Source organism: Ranitomeya variabilis, chromosome 2 (genome assembly GCF_051348905.1).
Source record: "Ranitomeya variabilis isolate aRanVar5 chromosome 2, aRanVar5.hap1, whole genome shotgun sequence".
NCBI classification, from domain to species: Eukaryota; Metazoa; Chordata; class Amphibia; order Anura; family Dendrobatidae; genus Ranitomeya; species Ranitomeya variabilis.
Window position 1 is genome coordinate 850,368,837 of NC_135233.1, and position 15,510 is coordinate 850,384,346.

Sequence of the window (15,510 nt, forward strand, 5' to 3'; positions counted from 1 at the left end):
GTTTGATCCAACACTCAGATCAGTATTGGACGAGCCTGTGAATTTGTGCGTACCATTTTATCCAATGGAAAAATCAGACATGTGAACTACCCCATCAACTATCATTCAGGTATGAATGCGATCTGTGAAAAAAACGGGTAGTAGTCTTTTCAGAAAATCTAATATCTGAATGAGCTCTGACTTTAAATTCTTTTAAAGGCTATATTTTTTTTAACCCCTTCAGGACACAGACAATTATTGTTTTACCGTTTTCATTTTTTCCTATGTTTTTTCAAAGAGCCAGATCTGTTTTATTTTGTCATTGACATAATCATTTGAGGGTATATTTTATTTGTGGGACAAAACAAGCCATTCATTTTAGCATAAGGGAAATTAAGAACAAAACTTTAAGTTTGGTAAAATAGTGAAAAAAATCAGGTATTGCTTTATAGGTTCTATTTTTACAGCATTAACTGTGCAGTAAAAATGACCTGGCAACATATTTCTTCAGGTCAGTAAAATTATGGAACTATCAAACAATTTTTCTAAAATTGTAGTGGCTTAAATAAATGTCTAAATTTTATAAAAACCTATTTGGTTTGTGTTCAACCAATATGGCAGCACTTCCTGTTGTCTTCAATGTAAAAACAGGACAGAAAATGTTTATAACTTTGTGATGGAAAGCAAGCAAAATTACCGATCAGGCTTTCCATTATTAAATTTCTGCTAGTACGTTATGTCTTTCCTAATTAGAGTCCCGATGATCTGTTCCATGCAGTCTTGCATCCTAGAAGAACTCTAAAAATGATCTTAATTCATTGCTCTCCTGCATGACGCTGAGTGATCTGATTGGCTTCTACAGACCAATCTAGGTGCTTGCAGTGAGCTTGCAGTAACCAGGCCCCTCTGACTTTGATGGGTTGGACCATTCATGAGCATGGGATCAATCAGGAGGGATAAAATGTGCAAGCAAAGATTAACCCTTTCCCAGTGTTGGACTGGAGTGCCAAAGGCCCATTTGTAGCATTGATTCTAGGGGTCCAGTGTTCAGCTAAATGCAAATATAACATTACCCTTATTCACAAATATACACAATATATATTCCTTTTATATAGTAATAAACTGAGTAGTTTGTAAAAGGAATGGCAGGATGCTATTCTTGCCTGTGCATAGTGAATTAAGTGTATTGTACCAGCTACTGCTCATATGGGTGGTGTGGGGTCCACTCTTGCACAGGGGCTCACCAAGGGCCAATTAACCTGTTCCACTGTGAGCCAGTATGAACCTGTCCTTCCCGATGCAGCCAATTTCAGTTTTTACAGTTTCAACATTTCCTACTATTCATCTAAGGTACATAAGTTTTTTATTTTTGTTGCCAACATAGCAATAGGAGGGCTAATTGTTTGCGAAACAATTCCTAGCTTTAAATGAAACCATTCATTTTACCATACAATGTAATGGAAAATGGGAAAAAAAAATCCAAGTATAATGAATGCTAAATTTTCTATTTTGTATTATTTTAGTGGTAGAATGTTTTTTTTTTAAACTTGTAAATTATTTTTCTTTTGCTTGTGCCACCATTTTTAAGATCTGCAATTTTTTTTTATAGTGGGTACGAAAAGTATTCAGACCCATTTAAATTTTTCTCTCTTTGTTTCATTGCAGCCATTTGATAAATTCAAAAAAGTTCATTTTATTTCACATGAATATACACTCTGCACCTCATCTTGAATAATGATGAGCGAACATGCTTGGTAATGCTCGGTACTCACCCGAGCATCGCAGTACTCATGATGCTCGGCGTGCGCCAAGCATTTCCGGGTTTGCTCAGCGGGTCCTCGGGTCCCCGCCCTGCTTGTTTGGCGCTCTTTAAAGCTCTAATTAACATGCAGGGATTGTCTGCCATGCACTGTACGGCTGCTTTTACACTTGCTGTATTTTTGCAGCCCGCTGCAAAAAATCGTTAGAGCGCCTTACGCCGTATGGCTGTGAGGGTTGTATTTATGGCCGTGAAAAATTGAGCTTGCTCGATATTTTTCATGGCTTATGGACACGGCCCCCATTGTAAATCAATGGGGTCACAAAAACAATGGAAGGTTGTTTTTGCGGTGCGCCATGACTTTTGGTTTTGCGGACCGCCTTTTTTCCCAATACTTTTGCTATAGTATTGGGAGTCTGAAAAACGGCAATCCGCAAGTTTTTTGCCTTCCAATATTGCGGCAGTCCTTGAAAATTGTGGCGATATGGCCCACAAAAAAGTCCCACAATAACGAGCCGCAAAAACTCGGTAAGTGTAAAAGCAGCCTTATACCGCAGCCATGTTGGCTGTGGCATTACAGTGATTGGCTAGCCACGCAGCATCATCAGGGCTATATCAAACCTGGTGCCACCCTGCTCATCCCAGTCAGCTCCGGAATCACCAGTGTAGGGAGAGTTGCTGCAGTGATAGGGACAGAATAGATGGGGTATCTGTGTGGGTATACCATTGTTGAATCTACAAATGCAGCTAAACCAACAGTTCTTCTGAGGACTAATTATGGGGTATAAAGATAAAACAGGATGATACCGTGCTAAAGGGATATAACTTGACTGAGAAATCTATATACAAATGAGTGGAGTATATAAAAGTTACCCCTATTAATAAACTCCCTGCTGAGTACCTGCTACATATGATGGAAGAATGGAAGGGTGAGTGCACTATGGAAAATAATAAGCTGAGCACAACATGGTACAAAATATTTTGGCACTAACCAGTGTGAGTCTGACTCACCGAGATCTGATGTTGGTCGTAGTGTAGGAGGTACCAGGGATCCGGGCGCCCAGACAGTGGGTCCGGCATGTGAGACACTGCTCCTGGGGAACAAGTGCTGGGTGAGGAGGCCAGCACCAGGTGACAGCAGCTGAACAGGAAGGCGGTGTGTCGGCGTGGAAACCAGGAACGCCCCAGCCGGTGGCATCCCTGGAAACAGTGAGGGAAAAGAAAAAAAAAAAAAAGAAAAAATGGCTCACTGGAGCACTCACTGTGTGACGTCACAAGAGTGTGGAGCAGCACTGGGACCAAGCAGAAACTGACGCGTTTCGAAGGAGCGCAGTCCTTCTTCATCAGGGTTACCACCTGCTTGGGAGACCCAGCTTAAATAGCCCCTAATGTCCAGCCCCCCACTCCTAACACCGCCCATAGAACTGGTACTGAAATTCAGTGTGCCCCACCGCTGTTACGGTGCAGTTTAAAGCGAGAGAGGTGGCGTTCAGGGCTAGTACACCTGTGCACCAAAGGGGGAAACACCATGCGTGTCTGACACGAGTTCGAACCCAGTGAGTGAGGCCTCAAAACATTAAAATGTATGTGTGTAAGTTTCTTTTAATATAATTAAAAATTGCATAATGCTTTATTAATCCAATAAAAATAAAAACAACAGTAAATGGTTTTAAACACACGTACTAGGAAAAATAAAATAAATTCCATGGTACCCGCAGTATATAAGCGGAACCCATCATAGACAATAATTAAAAAGGGAGATGTGATTACCTATATAAAAGAATAAAATGTGTATAAAAACTATAAAACACTAGAACTTGCTACACAGAGCGTAGCATAGGAGTTCCTCTGTACCAACCCCATAAGTGTTGTGATATATTGAATGGGGAAACTGAAGGAATACACATAGGGTCAATGGGGAGGGGCCCCAACAGATCGCTGGTTCACCGCACCCTAAAATGCATAGAGTTCTAGCCCAAAATTAAGGCCCTTTGGGGACAGACAATCTAGAGAAAAAATCCATTTGGATTCTGCTCTTGACATCGTCTCTATAAGGTTGCCCCCTCTGGCATTCTGCTGAATTTTTTGGATACCCATAAAGCGGACACCCTCGATACATTTGTTATGCTTCTCAGAGAAATGTCGTGAGAGGGGATGGCCTATATGCCCTTTCTTAATGTTTATCAGGTGCTCTTTGATGCGTACCATGAGACATCTTTTCTTGCGGCCTACGTACAATTTTTTGCAGGGTCATTCAATTAGGTAAATAGCCTTTGTAGTGTAGCAGGTAATACTGCTTTTAATACTATAGGTGTCCGTGGCCTCAGAGTCAGTAAACGTAACTAGTTTCAGTTTGTTGAAGATTGTGTTTTTACAACAATAACAAGTACCACATGGGGTAAATCCAGGAGCGGTGTTCCTGAGTATACCGACCTCTGCCTTTCGGCTCTTAATGGTTGGAGACATCAAGTTGCCCAAAGATTGGGCCTTCCTGAATACAAATCTTGGGGAAATAGGTAGATATTCACCTATAACCTTGTCTCTCCGCAGAATGGCCCAGTGTTTCAGAATAATAGATTGGAATTTTTTGTAGCCGGCATGAAATTGAGTGATAAATGATAATTGCCGAATTTGATCCTGTATACTGATGTTTGGTGGGTTGCTATTCCTGGTTTTGTGTACCAGAGGCTCCCTCGGGGCAGCCCCCACCTCTTGTTTGGCCTGTTCTAATAAAGAGATTGGATATCCTTTTTCCAGAAATTGTCTTGTCAGGATACCCGCCTCCTCATTTTAATCGTCCAGAGTGGTACAGTTGCGTCTTATTCTTGTATACTGACCCCTGGGAATATTTATAAGCCATACTGGCAAGTGACAGCTACTCATGTGAATGAAGCTGTTGGAATCAACTTCCTTTAGATAACATTTTGTGACAAGGTTATTTTCTTCAATGTATATGCTTAGGTCCAAGAAATTCACGCTCGTGGTGCTAATCGTGGGAGTGAATTCCAGGCCAAAATTGTTTTCATTCAAGCTCAGAATAAATGAATCCAGGCTATGTCTAGGGCCATCCCAGATGAATATGATATCATCGATATATATCGACGCCAAAGGACTAGGCCAGTACGTAGGCTCCCGGATGTATAGATGTGGGACTCCTCCCACTTAGCCACGTACAAATTCGCGTAACTCAGAGCAAAGCAAGTCCCCATGGCCGTACCCCATGTCTGCAAATAGAATTCACTTTCATACATGAAGTAATTATGGCGCAAAATAAAATCCATACACTCTCCGATAAACAAAATTTGATCATCCGGATAGGTATCCAAAGAGCGGAGAAATTGGCCTGCAATTTGGCAGCCCATCTTTTGATTAATCACCGTGTATAACGATTTAATGTCCAACGTCCTGAGGATGTACCTGGAATTCCACTTGACTTGTTCTAGAACCTGCAAAATATGGGCAGCATGGTGGCGCAGTGGTTAGCACTGCAGCCTTGCAGCGCTGGAGTCCTGGGTTCTAATCCCACCCAGGACATCTGCAAAGAGTTTGTATGCTCTCTCCGTGTTTGCGTGGGTTTCCTCTGGGCACTCCGGTTTCCTCCCACATTCCAAAGACATACTGATAGGGAATTTAGATTGTGAGCCCCATCGGGGACAGCGATGATAATGTGTGCAAACTGTAAAGCGCTGCGGAATATGTTAGCGCTATATAAAGATTATTATTATTATTATTAATATGGCCTGTGTCTTTCAGGTAAGACGGTATAAGTGGCATGCATTTCTAATTTCACGCAGGTGCGTGTCCATGTACCGTGATAAATTAGCTGTAAGGCTGTTTATGCCTGAAATAATTGGCCTTCTGGGGGCATGTTTAGGAATATGATAGAAGATGGCCAGGCTTGGGTCTTTATTCATGACAAATTTGTACTCCCTTTTGTTCAGAATTTCCAATGATTTACCTTTAAGGCACAAGATGTTTCGTTTTTTGACATAGCCGTGAGTAGGATCGTTCATAAGTTTTTTATATGTGACAGCGTCGCCAAGCAGACGCATGGACTCTTCATGATACATCGTATAGTCCATTACAACAATTCCCCCTCCTTTGTCTGCTGGGCGGACAATGATGTTATTATTTTGCTGTATTTCCTTAATGGCTTTCTTCTCCTGTGTGTTTAAATTACAGGGCATATACCTGGTTTGTCTCTTTTGTAATTTCCTTATGTACTCCGTGACTAGTCTGTCAAAAGTGACAAACGCCTCAGACTGCTCCTGAATGGGATGGAAAGTAGATGGTTTTGCTAATGAGGTGTGAATATAAGTGCCAGATTCTATAGTTGTCAAGTTAGTTGGATACCTTTCTTTTTTTAAAAAGTATTTATTTTCGGCCAAATTTCTCAAGTATTTCTTCATACTGATAAACAAATTAAATGGGCGGCCTACAGATGATGGTGCATATTTTAGTCCTCTTCGGAAGAGCGAGATTTCATTGACCATTAGTTGGTGGCTGGTGGGAGCTTAGATTAAAAATTCTCTGAGGATTGGTGGAGGTTAGATTTGTATTAGTTGTTACTTGCGTTTTGGGGAGTTTCCTCTCCCTCCTACCTCTTTTGGTTTTATAGGTCTTGCCCGGAAAAAATCCTGATTGATGGGACGGCGCGACCTGGGTCCTAATGCTGATATGGGGGGGCCCACCTACTTTGTTTCTATTAGATGTGTTAGTTTTAGTGTTGTTTCCTGGGAGGTAGAATAGTGGCCGACTTTGTTCCTATAATGGCTTTATGTCTTCCTCCTACGCCAGTATTCAGGGGTCTTCTTTGCGTGGATGTACCTGGTCTATTAGTAGAGGGGGTTAGATCATCCTGTACATATGTGGATTCCTCATCCCTGCATGGTGATGAGAGTACAGAAAACCTATTTGCAGTTGGTATGGGGGTATTTGGCCGTGAACTAAAATCATTATGCGGACGGAAGGAAGGATAATGGAAGGATACACCACAATTAGTAGGAGTTTTTAAAGGACTTTCCCCATTGTGAATGGGGATGATAGGGGATCTAGTATTCTCTCTATTGCGGACTGACACTGGTGTATACTGGGTTGAGTTTGACTCAGCGTATGTTGAAAATACCAGTGAGATGTCAGTCTCACTTTGATTGGGCGTAAGGTTGTACTTGTCCACTACAATTAACTCGTCAGATTTTTGACGTGCAATGTTAGTGGATATGTCAGCGGGCCTAATTGCTGTCGGGTGGTTGAGATAGTACTCCTCTGGTACATTATCCCTCTGAAATTTCCTTATTTTCTTATTTAATATTTCTTTCTCCCTCTCTTTGAGTCTATACAGGATACTGTCTGCAAGATCCTGATTTTCTTTTGTACCACGTTGTGCTCAGCTTATTATTTACCATAGTGCACTCACCCTTCCATTCTTCCATCATATGTAGCAGGTACTCAGCGGGGAGTTTATTAATAGGGGTAACTTTTATATACTCCACTCATTTGTATATAGATTTCTCAGCCAAGTTATATCCCTTTAGCGCGGTATCATCCTGTTTTATCTTTATGATTTATTTATAATGACAGCCCTGGCATCTGGCTGTTTTGATACCAGCAGCAAAAGGCATCTTTTCTACTGGTAGCGCTGGTGTTTTCTTTTGTTATAATTATGGGATATATTTATATCAGTGATAGGTAGATTATTTTATTTAAAAGCAATCCAGAGCACACATTTTTTTTATCCATTTGCTTGTTGGCACTGCAGAATACAGCCACATCCTTTCCAGAGTACAGCGTTAAAATCCAACTATTTTAAATAGGAGTTTGGCCGTCACAGCGATCATATCTGAATTTGCATAAAATTCTGCCATTTTTGTGGTACTGTAAAAAAAATTTTGGAGTGTCTTTTACATGTTCTTGACACCAGTTGGCTTAAAAAAAATCTTTACGTACAGGACAGATATTTTACACGTGTTTGGATTGCCTATCATTGTGCTCAAAATTGTGCCATTTCAGGGCTCCATTGAATATTTTTGGCTGTAACTTAGCCTGCTTAGTGACACAATTTTGCGGTAAAAAAAATACAGGCCAGATAATATAAAGTCTAGTATCTCCATCACACACCTCACCTATCTGGGTCCTAAAATTTGGGGCGTTTTTTGTGCTCCATTGAAATTTGTTTGCTGTGCCTTAACCTAGTTATTGACACAATTTTGCTGTTAAAAAAATCCAGGTCAGATAATTAAAAGTTGGGGATCTCCGTCACAAGCCTCACCTATCTGTGAGCTAAAAATTGTGGCGTTTTCTGGCCTCAATTGCACTGTTGCTGCTGTGTCTTAGCATAGTTATTGACAGAATTTTGCTGTTAAAAAAAGATCCAGGCCAGATAATTAATAGTGGGGGATCTCCATCACAGGCCTCACGTATCTGTGGGTTAAAAATTGGGGCATTTTTTGGGCTCAATTGAACTGTTTTTGCTGTGTCTTAGTCTAGTTATTGACACCAGTACGCTTACAAAAAAAGGTGTTACCTACAGGCCAGATATTTTAAACAGTGGTTTTCCCTCACATGGATCACAAATAAGTTTGCTCCAAAGTCAGTCATTTTTAGTGAACGTACAAAATACTGTAGTCCATTTAAAATGGGCAAGGCGCATACCAAAAGATGGGGAATTAGATGAGATGGTGATTTTGCATGCATAGGGTGAGGCCGAGAACGTGGGCAAGCTGAAATTGGGCCACAACAAACACCCACATCTTCTCTCTCAACCTTCCTGTAACAATTTATAGGGGACCGCAGCAGCAAACCACTATTAAACCCAGAGCAGTGCCTCCAGTCACTGCCATCACCACCACCCTGTCTTCCACACATTCCAATCTCAGTAGCCGTGAGTCTGGACCGCATATTCCTCACCCTGATCCTCCTTCCTTCCACCATGCAGAGTGCCCAGAGACAACTGATCCCACACTTGAACACTCCATAGAGTTGTTCACTTTTCCATTTAGAGATTCGAACCTCTCTCTCGCTGCACTTGAAGCGGGGCAACAGGAGATCACATGTAGCGATGCCCAAATATTTGAGCAGCCGCGTTCACAAGATGGGTGGGATTGTGTCACAAGAGGTGGACGATGATGAGACACCATTACCAGAAAGTCAGGAGGAGGACCAGGGTGTGGAAGTGGAAGAGGAGGTTGTGGATAATATAGTAACTGACCCAAGCTGGCAGGAGGACATGCAGAGCAAGGACAATAGCACACAGGGTAAGGAAGGTGTAGCACCCCATCACTCATGAAGAAGCTGTGTGGTGGATGCAGACAATAGATGGGCAACTGTTCCATATAATACCAACACGACAGAATTTGCCAGTATAAGTGTTAAGTCTTCCCCAGTCTGGTTGTTTTTAGAAGGCTCAGCCGATAACCCCAAACAGGCCATTTGCACCACCTGCCATGCCTGCATCAGCAGGGCTAGCAAAACTACCAGCCTGACCACCACCAGCATGATCAGGCACATGGCAGCAAAGCACCTGACTTTGTGGGCTGAAAACCAGGGTCCAGGAACAGTCTGCGGGTGACACCACTGCTTCTTCGACTGTTGTGCATGGAAGCCAATCCCCTGTCCATGGTGCCTGCGAAGATGCCTCCTGCCCTGCACCTGTCATTGCACACACTCAACTAGCACCATTATCAAGCACGTCCACATCCTTGTTCCAGTGCAGCGTTCAGTTGTCCATACCCCAGTCCTTGGAACGCAAGCAGAAATACGCTGCCAAAGCCCCACCGGCCGCCTTACTAAATTCACACATTTCTCCTCTGCTTGCTCTCAAAATGTTGCCTTTTATGCTTGTGGAGATGGAAGCTTTCCACAACCTGATGGTGGTGGCTGTCCCAAGGTCCATAGCCGCCACTATTTTTCCTGGTGGGCCATCCCCGCATTACACAAGCATGTGTCCCACAACATTAGCCATGTCCTCAACAATGCTGTTACTGGGAAAGTACACCTAACCACGGAAATGTGGACAAGTGCTTGTGGGCAGGGATGGTATATCTCGCTGATGGCACACTGGGTTAACATAGTGGAAGCCGGTACCCAGTCGGACCTTGGGATTGAACACATCCTCCTTATGCGAAGGATTGTGGGCCCTACGTCAACCAGTGTTGCCCCCACAGTCTACAGCTCCTGCACCTCCTCCTCTTCAGCCTCCATCTCCAAAATGACCACATCAGTCACAAGCTGGAAGCACTGCAGTACTGCCTCAGCCAAGTGGCAACAGGCTGTGCTGAAGCTAATATGCTTTGGTGACAAAAGGCACAATGTTGAAGAGTTGTGGACAGTTCTGAAAGAGCAGGCAGATCTGTGGCTGACACAGCTGAACCTACAGCCAGGCATGGTCATGTGTGACAATGGCCGGAACCTGGTGGCAGCTCTAAGGGGAGGCGAGCTCACACATGTACCATGCCTGGCCCATGTGCTTAACCTCATTGTTCAACAGTTTCTCAAAAGCTACCCAGAGCTGCCAGATCTGCTTGGGAAAGTACACCGCCTGTGTGCCCATTTTAGAAAGTCAGCTACAGCTTCCGCTGCCCTTGATGTGCTTCAGCAGTGTTTGCAGCTTCCGGCTCATGACTGTTATGTGATGTTTGCATGCGTTGGAATTCTACAGTGCATTTGTTGGAAAGGATTTGTGAGCAGAATAGGGCAGTTGTTGACTACCAGCATCAACAAGGCCATCGGTATTCAGTTCAGACTCTTCAGACACCAACACTAGATCACCAGGGTGAACGTGTTCCGTGATGCAACAGCCATGTTATTATTTTCAAGGGTGTTTATGATGCCCATAAAAAAAAAGCTTACACAGTATGTTGATGTGTACCCCCAGGGGGAAATATTTTTCAGCCCATACACTTAGTGTATAGGCATTTAAAAGTATAGGAGACACGCTCCTTTAAATTGGGAAAACATTTTTAGGAGGCCATCCTTTACTTCTCTTCAGACACCACCACTAGATTACCAGGGTGAACATGTTTCGTGATGCAACAGCCACGTTATTGTTTTTAAGGGTGTTTAAGATGCCCATAAAAAAAGTTTACACAGTATGTTAACGTGTACCCCCCAGGGGGAATTGTTTGTCAGACCATGCACATAGTGCATGGGCATTACAAGTATAGGAGACCCGTTTCTTTAAATTGGGAAAAGATTTTTAGGAGGCCCTCCTCCACGTCTCTTCCAAGGGATATTGAGGTGCATCCAAATTTTGAGCAGGCCATGCATTCACTTCATGGGCAAACTTTCTGGTAGAAAAAAAAAACATAATGGGAACTTTGGTTTCATGTGGACATACAGGACGTCTGTTTTTTAGATTATTGGGGTGGGTCCAAATTTTGAACAGGTCTTGCATTCACTTCATGGGCAAACTTTCTGGGAGTAAAAAAAAATCATAATAATGGGAACTTTGGTTTCATGTGGGCATACAGAATGTCTGTTTTTTAGGTTATTGGGGTGCATCCAAATTTTGAGCAGGCCTTGCATTCACGTCATGGTCAAACTTTCTGGGAGTAAAAAAAATCATAATAATGGGAACTTTAGTTTCGAGTGGCCATCCAGTACGTTGTTTCAAAGGGTTATTGGGGTGCTTGTAACTTTGGGGCAGGTCAGGCCTTGCATTAAATGCATAGGTAAACAGTATTGGAGTACCAAATTAATAATAATGGGAAATTTGGTTTCATGTGGCCATCCAGTACGTTGGTTGAAACGGTTTTTGGGGTACGCTAAACTTTGAGGAAGGCATTGCATTCACTTCAAATGCAATCTTTCTGGTAGTTAAAAAAAACATAATAATGGGAACTTTGGTTTCATGTGGGCATACAGAATGTCTGTTTTTTAGGTTATTGGGGTGCGTCCAAATTTTGAGCAGGCCTTGCATTCACGTCATGGTCAAACTTTCTGGGAGTTAAAAAAAATCATAATAATGGGAACTTTGGTTTCATGTGGCCATCCAGTACGTTGTTTCAGAGGGTTATTGGAGTGCTTGTAACTTTGGGGCAGGGCAGGCCTTGCATTCAATGCATAGGCTAACAGTATGGCAGTACGAAATAAATATGAATGCAAACTTTTTGGGTTCATGTGGCCATCCAGGATGTTTGTTCAATGGGTTATTGGGGTGCCTCCTAATTTGGGGCAGGCCTTGCATTCAATGCATAGGTAATAACAGCATAGGAGGCACACTGTTTAATAATGGGAACAACAAAGCATAGCCGGCTGATGTCTCTCTAAGAATAGTGACGACCAACCGATGTCCCTTAAAGAAAATTAAAGTCCGCCTGATTGCCCTCCTCCTTTAACAGTCCCTCCTTCATAAATGAAACAGGATGTGTCTGATGATGTGTCACACACCACATGGCCAGCTAAGGTTGTAAAATGTTAAAATGACATTTCCCAGTGAAGGCATTTGTCTTGGTTGAAAGCAATGCTAAAGTTGAAAAATGCATCAAAAACGCTACTTGTGAACATAGCCCAAATGTTGGAGGAACATTTTTTGGGGGTTATTTATTTTGCCTTACATGCAAATTATTATTATCATTACCCTGGAAAGGATGTTCCTTAACATATTTCCAAGGATAATCAATTTTGGTTTCGTTTTTGGTATGTTTTATTGTGTGCCCAGAAAAATGGCATAAAATTCTGACAAAATTGCTCACAGCAGTGACTTGGGAGTCAGAAATGCTTCCAGAGGGCTTCCCCATGATGTTCCCATTGATTTCAGATGTTTTTTTTTTAAACCCTAAAAGACCCCCAGGGGGATCGCGGCAAAAATGCTCGAGTTTCCCATAGACTTACATTGGGCTCGTTGCTTGGTCGAGTACCCAAGTATTCCAATTTGCTCGACCCGAGCAACGAGCCCCCGAGCATTGTAGTGCTCACCCATCACTAATCTTGACTGAAAAAAACAGAAATGTAGTAATTTTTGAAAATTGATTAAAAAAAGAAAAACTTAAATATCACATGGTCATAAATAGTAGAAACACCCTTTTAATAATAATAATAATAATAATAATAATAATAATAATGATAGTCTTTAGTTTTATAGGGCGCTAACATATTCCGCAGCGCTTTACAGTTTTGCACTCATTATCGATCTAGGACAGCAAGTAGTACAGCTGAGTCTTCTTGGGAATGATGCTGCAAGTTTTTTCACACCTAGATTTGGGGATTCTCTGCATTCTTCCTTGCAGATCCTCTCCAGTTCTGTCAGGTTAGATGGTGAATGTTGGTGGACAGCCATTTTCAGGTCTCTCCAGAGATGCCCAATTGGGTTTAGGTCAGGGCTCTGGCTGCGCCAGTCAAGAATGGTCACAGAATTGTTCTGAAGCCACTACTTAGTTATTTTAGCTGTGTGCTTAGGGTCATTGTCTTGTTGGAAGGTGAACAATCGCAACCAGTCGTCCTATTCCTGCAGCTGAAAAACACCCCCATAGCATGATGCTGCCAACACCATGTTTCACTCTTGGGATTGTATTGGGCAGGTGATGAGCAGTGCCTGGTTTTCTCCACACATACTGCTTAGAATTATCACCAAAAGGGTCTATCTTCATCTCATCAGACCAGAGAATCTTATTTCTCACAGTATGGGAGTCCTTCATATGTTTCTTAGCAAACTCTGTGCGGGCTTTCATATGTCTTGCACTGAGGAGAGGCTTCTGTTGGGCCACTCTGCCATAAAGGCCCAACTGGTGGAGGGCTGCATTGATAGTTGACTTTGTGGAACTTTCTCCCATCTCCATACTACATCTCTGGAGCTCAGCCACAGTGATCTTAGGGTTCTTCTTTACCTCTCTCACCAAGGCTCTACTCCCACGATTTCTCAGTTTGGCTGGACGGCCAGGTCTAGGAAGACTGCTGGTGGTCCAGAATGTCTTCCATTTAAGGATTATGGAGGCCACTGTGCTCTTAGGATCCTTTAGTACTGCAGAAATGCTGTTGTAACCTTGGCCAGATCTGTGCCTTGCCACAATTCTGTCTCTGAGCTCCTTGGCCAGTTCCTTTGACCTCATGATTTTCATTTGGTCTGTGCACTGTGAGCTGTGAGGTCCTATATAGACAGGTGTGTGCCTTTCCAAATCAAGTCCTATCATTTTAATTAAATACAGCTGGACTCCAATGAAGGAGTAGAACCATCTCAAAGAGGATCACAAGGAAATGGACAGCATGTAACTTAAATAAGAGAGTCTTAGCAAAGGTGTTGAATACTTATGACAATGTGATATTTCAGTTTTTCTTTTGTATTGAATTTTCAAAAATGTCTACGTTTCTGGGTTTTTTTCAGTCAAGATGGGAGCCAGAGTGTACATTAATGTGAAAAAAGGAACTTTTTTGAATTTACCAAATGGCTGCAATGAAACAAAGAGTGAAAAATTTAAAGGGGTCTGAATACTTTCCGTACCCACTGTATTTTCCTGTGAATTGAGCTGTATAATGGCTTGTTTGGCTTGTTTTTTTGCAGGGCAGGGTGACATTTTTTATAATTGTCATCATTCTGTTAAAGCTATACTTTTATAATTGATTCTTATTGCAGTTTTTGGTGGATTTGTACTAGGCAAAAAACTGCCGGTTTGTATTTATTTTTTTCTTTATTTCGTTTACCAAATAAGTTAGTTCATTTCATTTTTTTTATTTTGATAGATCAGACTTTTAAGTGTGGTAATTGGCAATACTAAATATGTTTTTTTATATATATTTTATATCTTTAACTTAAATAAGGCAAAAGGGATGATTTATTTTATTTACATTTTTAAAACTTTTTTTTTCAAGTTTTTAGTATATGTTAGCCAATGAAGGGCCTTTAACCTGTGATTGATTGTCTGATGGCTTGTACTATGTACTCTTTTTAGTTTAAATTCTGTATAACATTAGTTTTCATCATAATTTAAATATTTTCTGTTTCATAATAGAACCTCAAATAGTGAAAAACCTCATGGCTGAGCTCATCACCACCAATTCTTTATTTCTGACCTGGGAGAAACCAGATGGAAATGCAAGTTCTTATGAAATCCAGATTCTGGGAGAACCAACTTTCAATAAAACTGTGACTTCAATTTCTGATACAATTGAAGACCTGACTCCGGGGAATTATTACACATTGCTTGTCACTACTGTTGTTGTGGAGAATGTTGTGACAGGAACCAGTTTTGAGATATCTTTTAATACAAGTGGGTATTTCGTACATTCAGATTTTCATATTTAATACATTTTCAAATTATTTTTACATAACACAGATCAGTTTCCATGTGCTACTAAATAAGAAGTTTAACTCCTAATCAAAGTTCAAACATTTTGTTTCCTTTGATTACAAAGACCATAACAGATTCCTGTTTATTGTAGCTGCCATCTTTGCAAAAGTTATATAATAATAATAATAATAATAATAATTTTTATTTATATAGCGCCAACATATTCCGCAGCAATTTACAACTCATAGAGGGGACTTGTACAGACAATAGACATTACAGCATAACAGAAATCACAGTTCAAAACAGATACCAGTAGGAATGAGGGCCCTGCTCGCAAGCTTACAACCTATGAGGAAAAGGGGAGACACGAGAGGTGGATGGTAAACAATTGCTTTAGTTATTTGGACCAGCCATAGTGTAAGGCTCGGGTGTTCATGTAAAGCTGCATGAACCAGTTAACAGCCTAAGTATGTAGCAGTACAGACACAGAGGGCTATTAACTGCATAAAGTGTATGAGAACATGATGCGAGGAACCTGATTATGTTTTTTTT

General features: G+C 41.6%; 1 protein-coding gene across 1 annotated transcript in view; it reads left to right on the forward strand.

The window, feature by feature from the left end:
• The window catches only part of LOC143808017 (tenascin-X-like), a 332,081-nt gene that overhangs the window by 51,901 nt on the left and 264,670 nt on the right, over positions 1–15,510 (forward strand). The window contains exon 12 of the mRNA XM_077290219.1: positions 14,680–14,937. Coding sequence (XP_077146334.1) covers positions 14,680–14,937 — 258 coding nt within the window. The remainder of the gene's footprint in view (positions 1–14,679; positions 14,938–15,510) is intronic.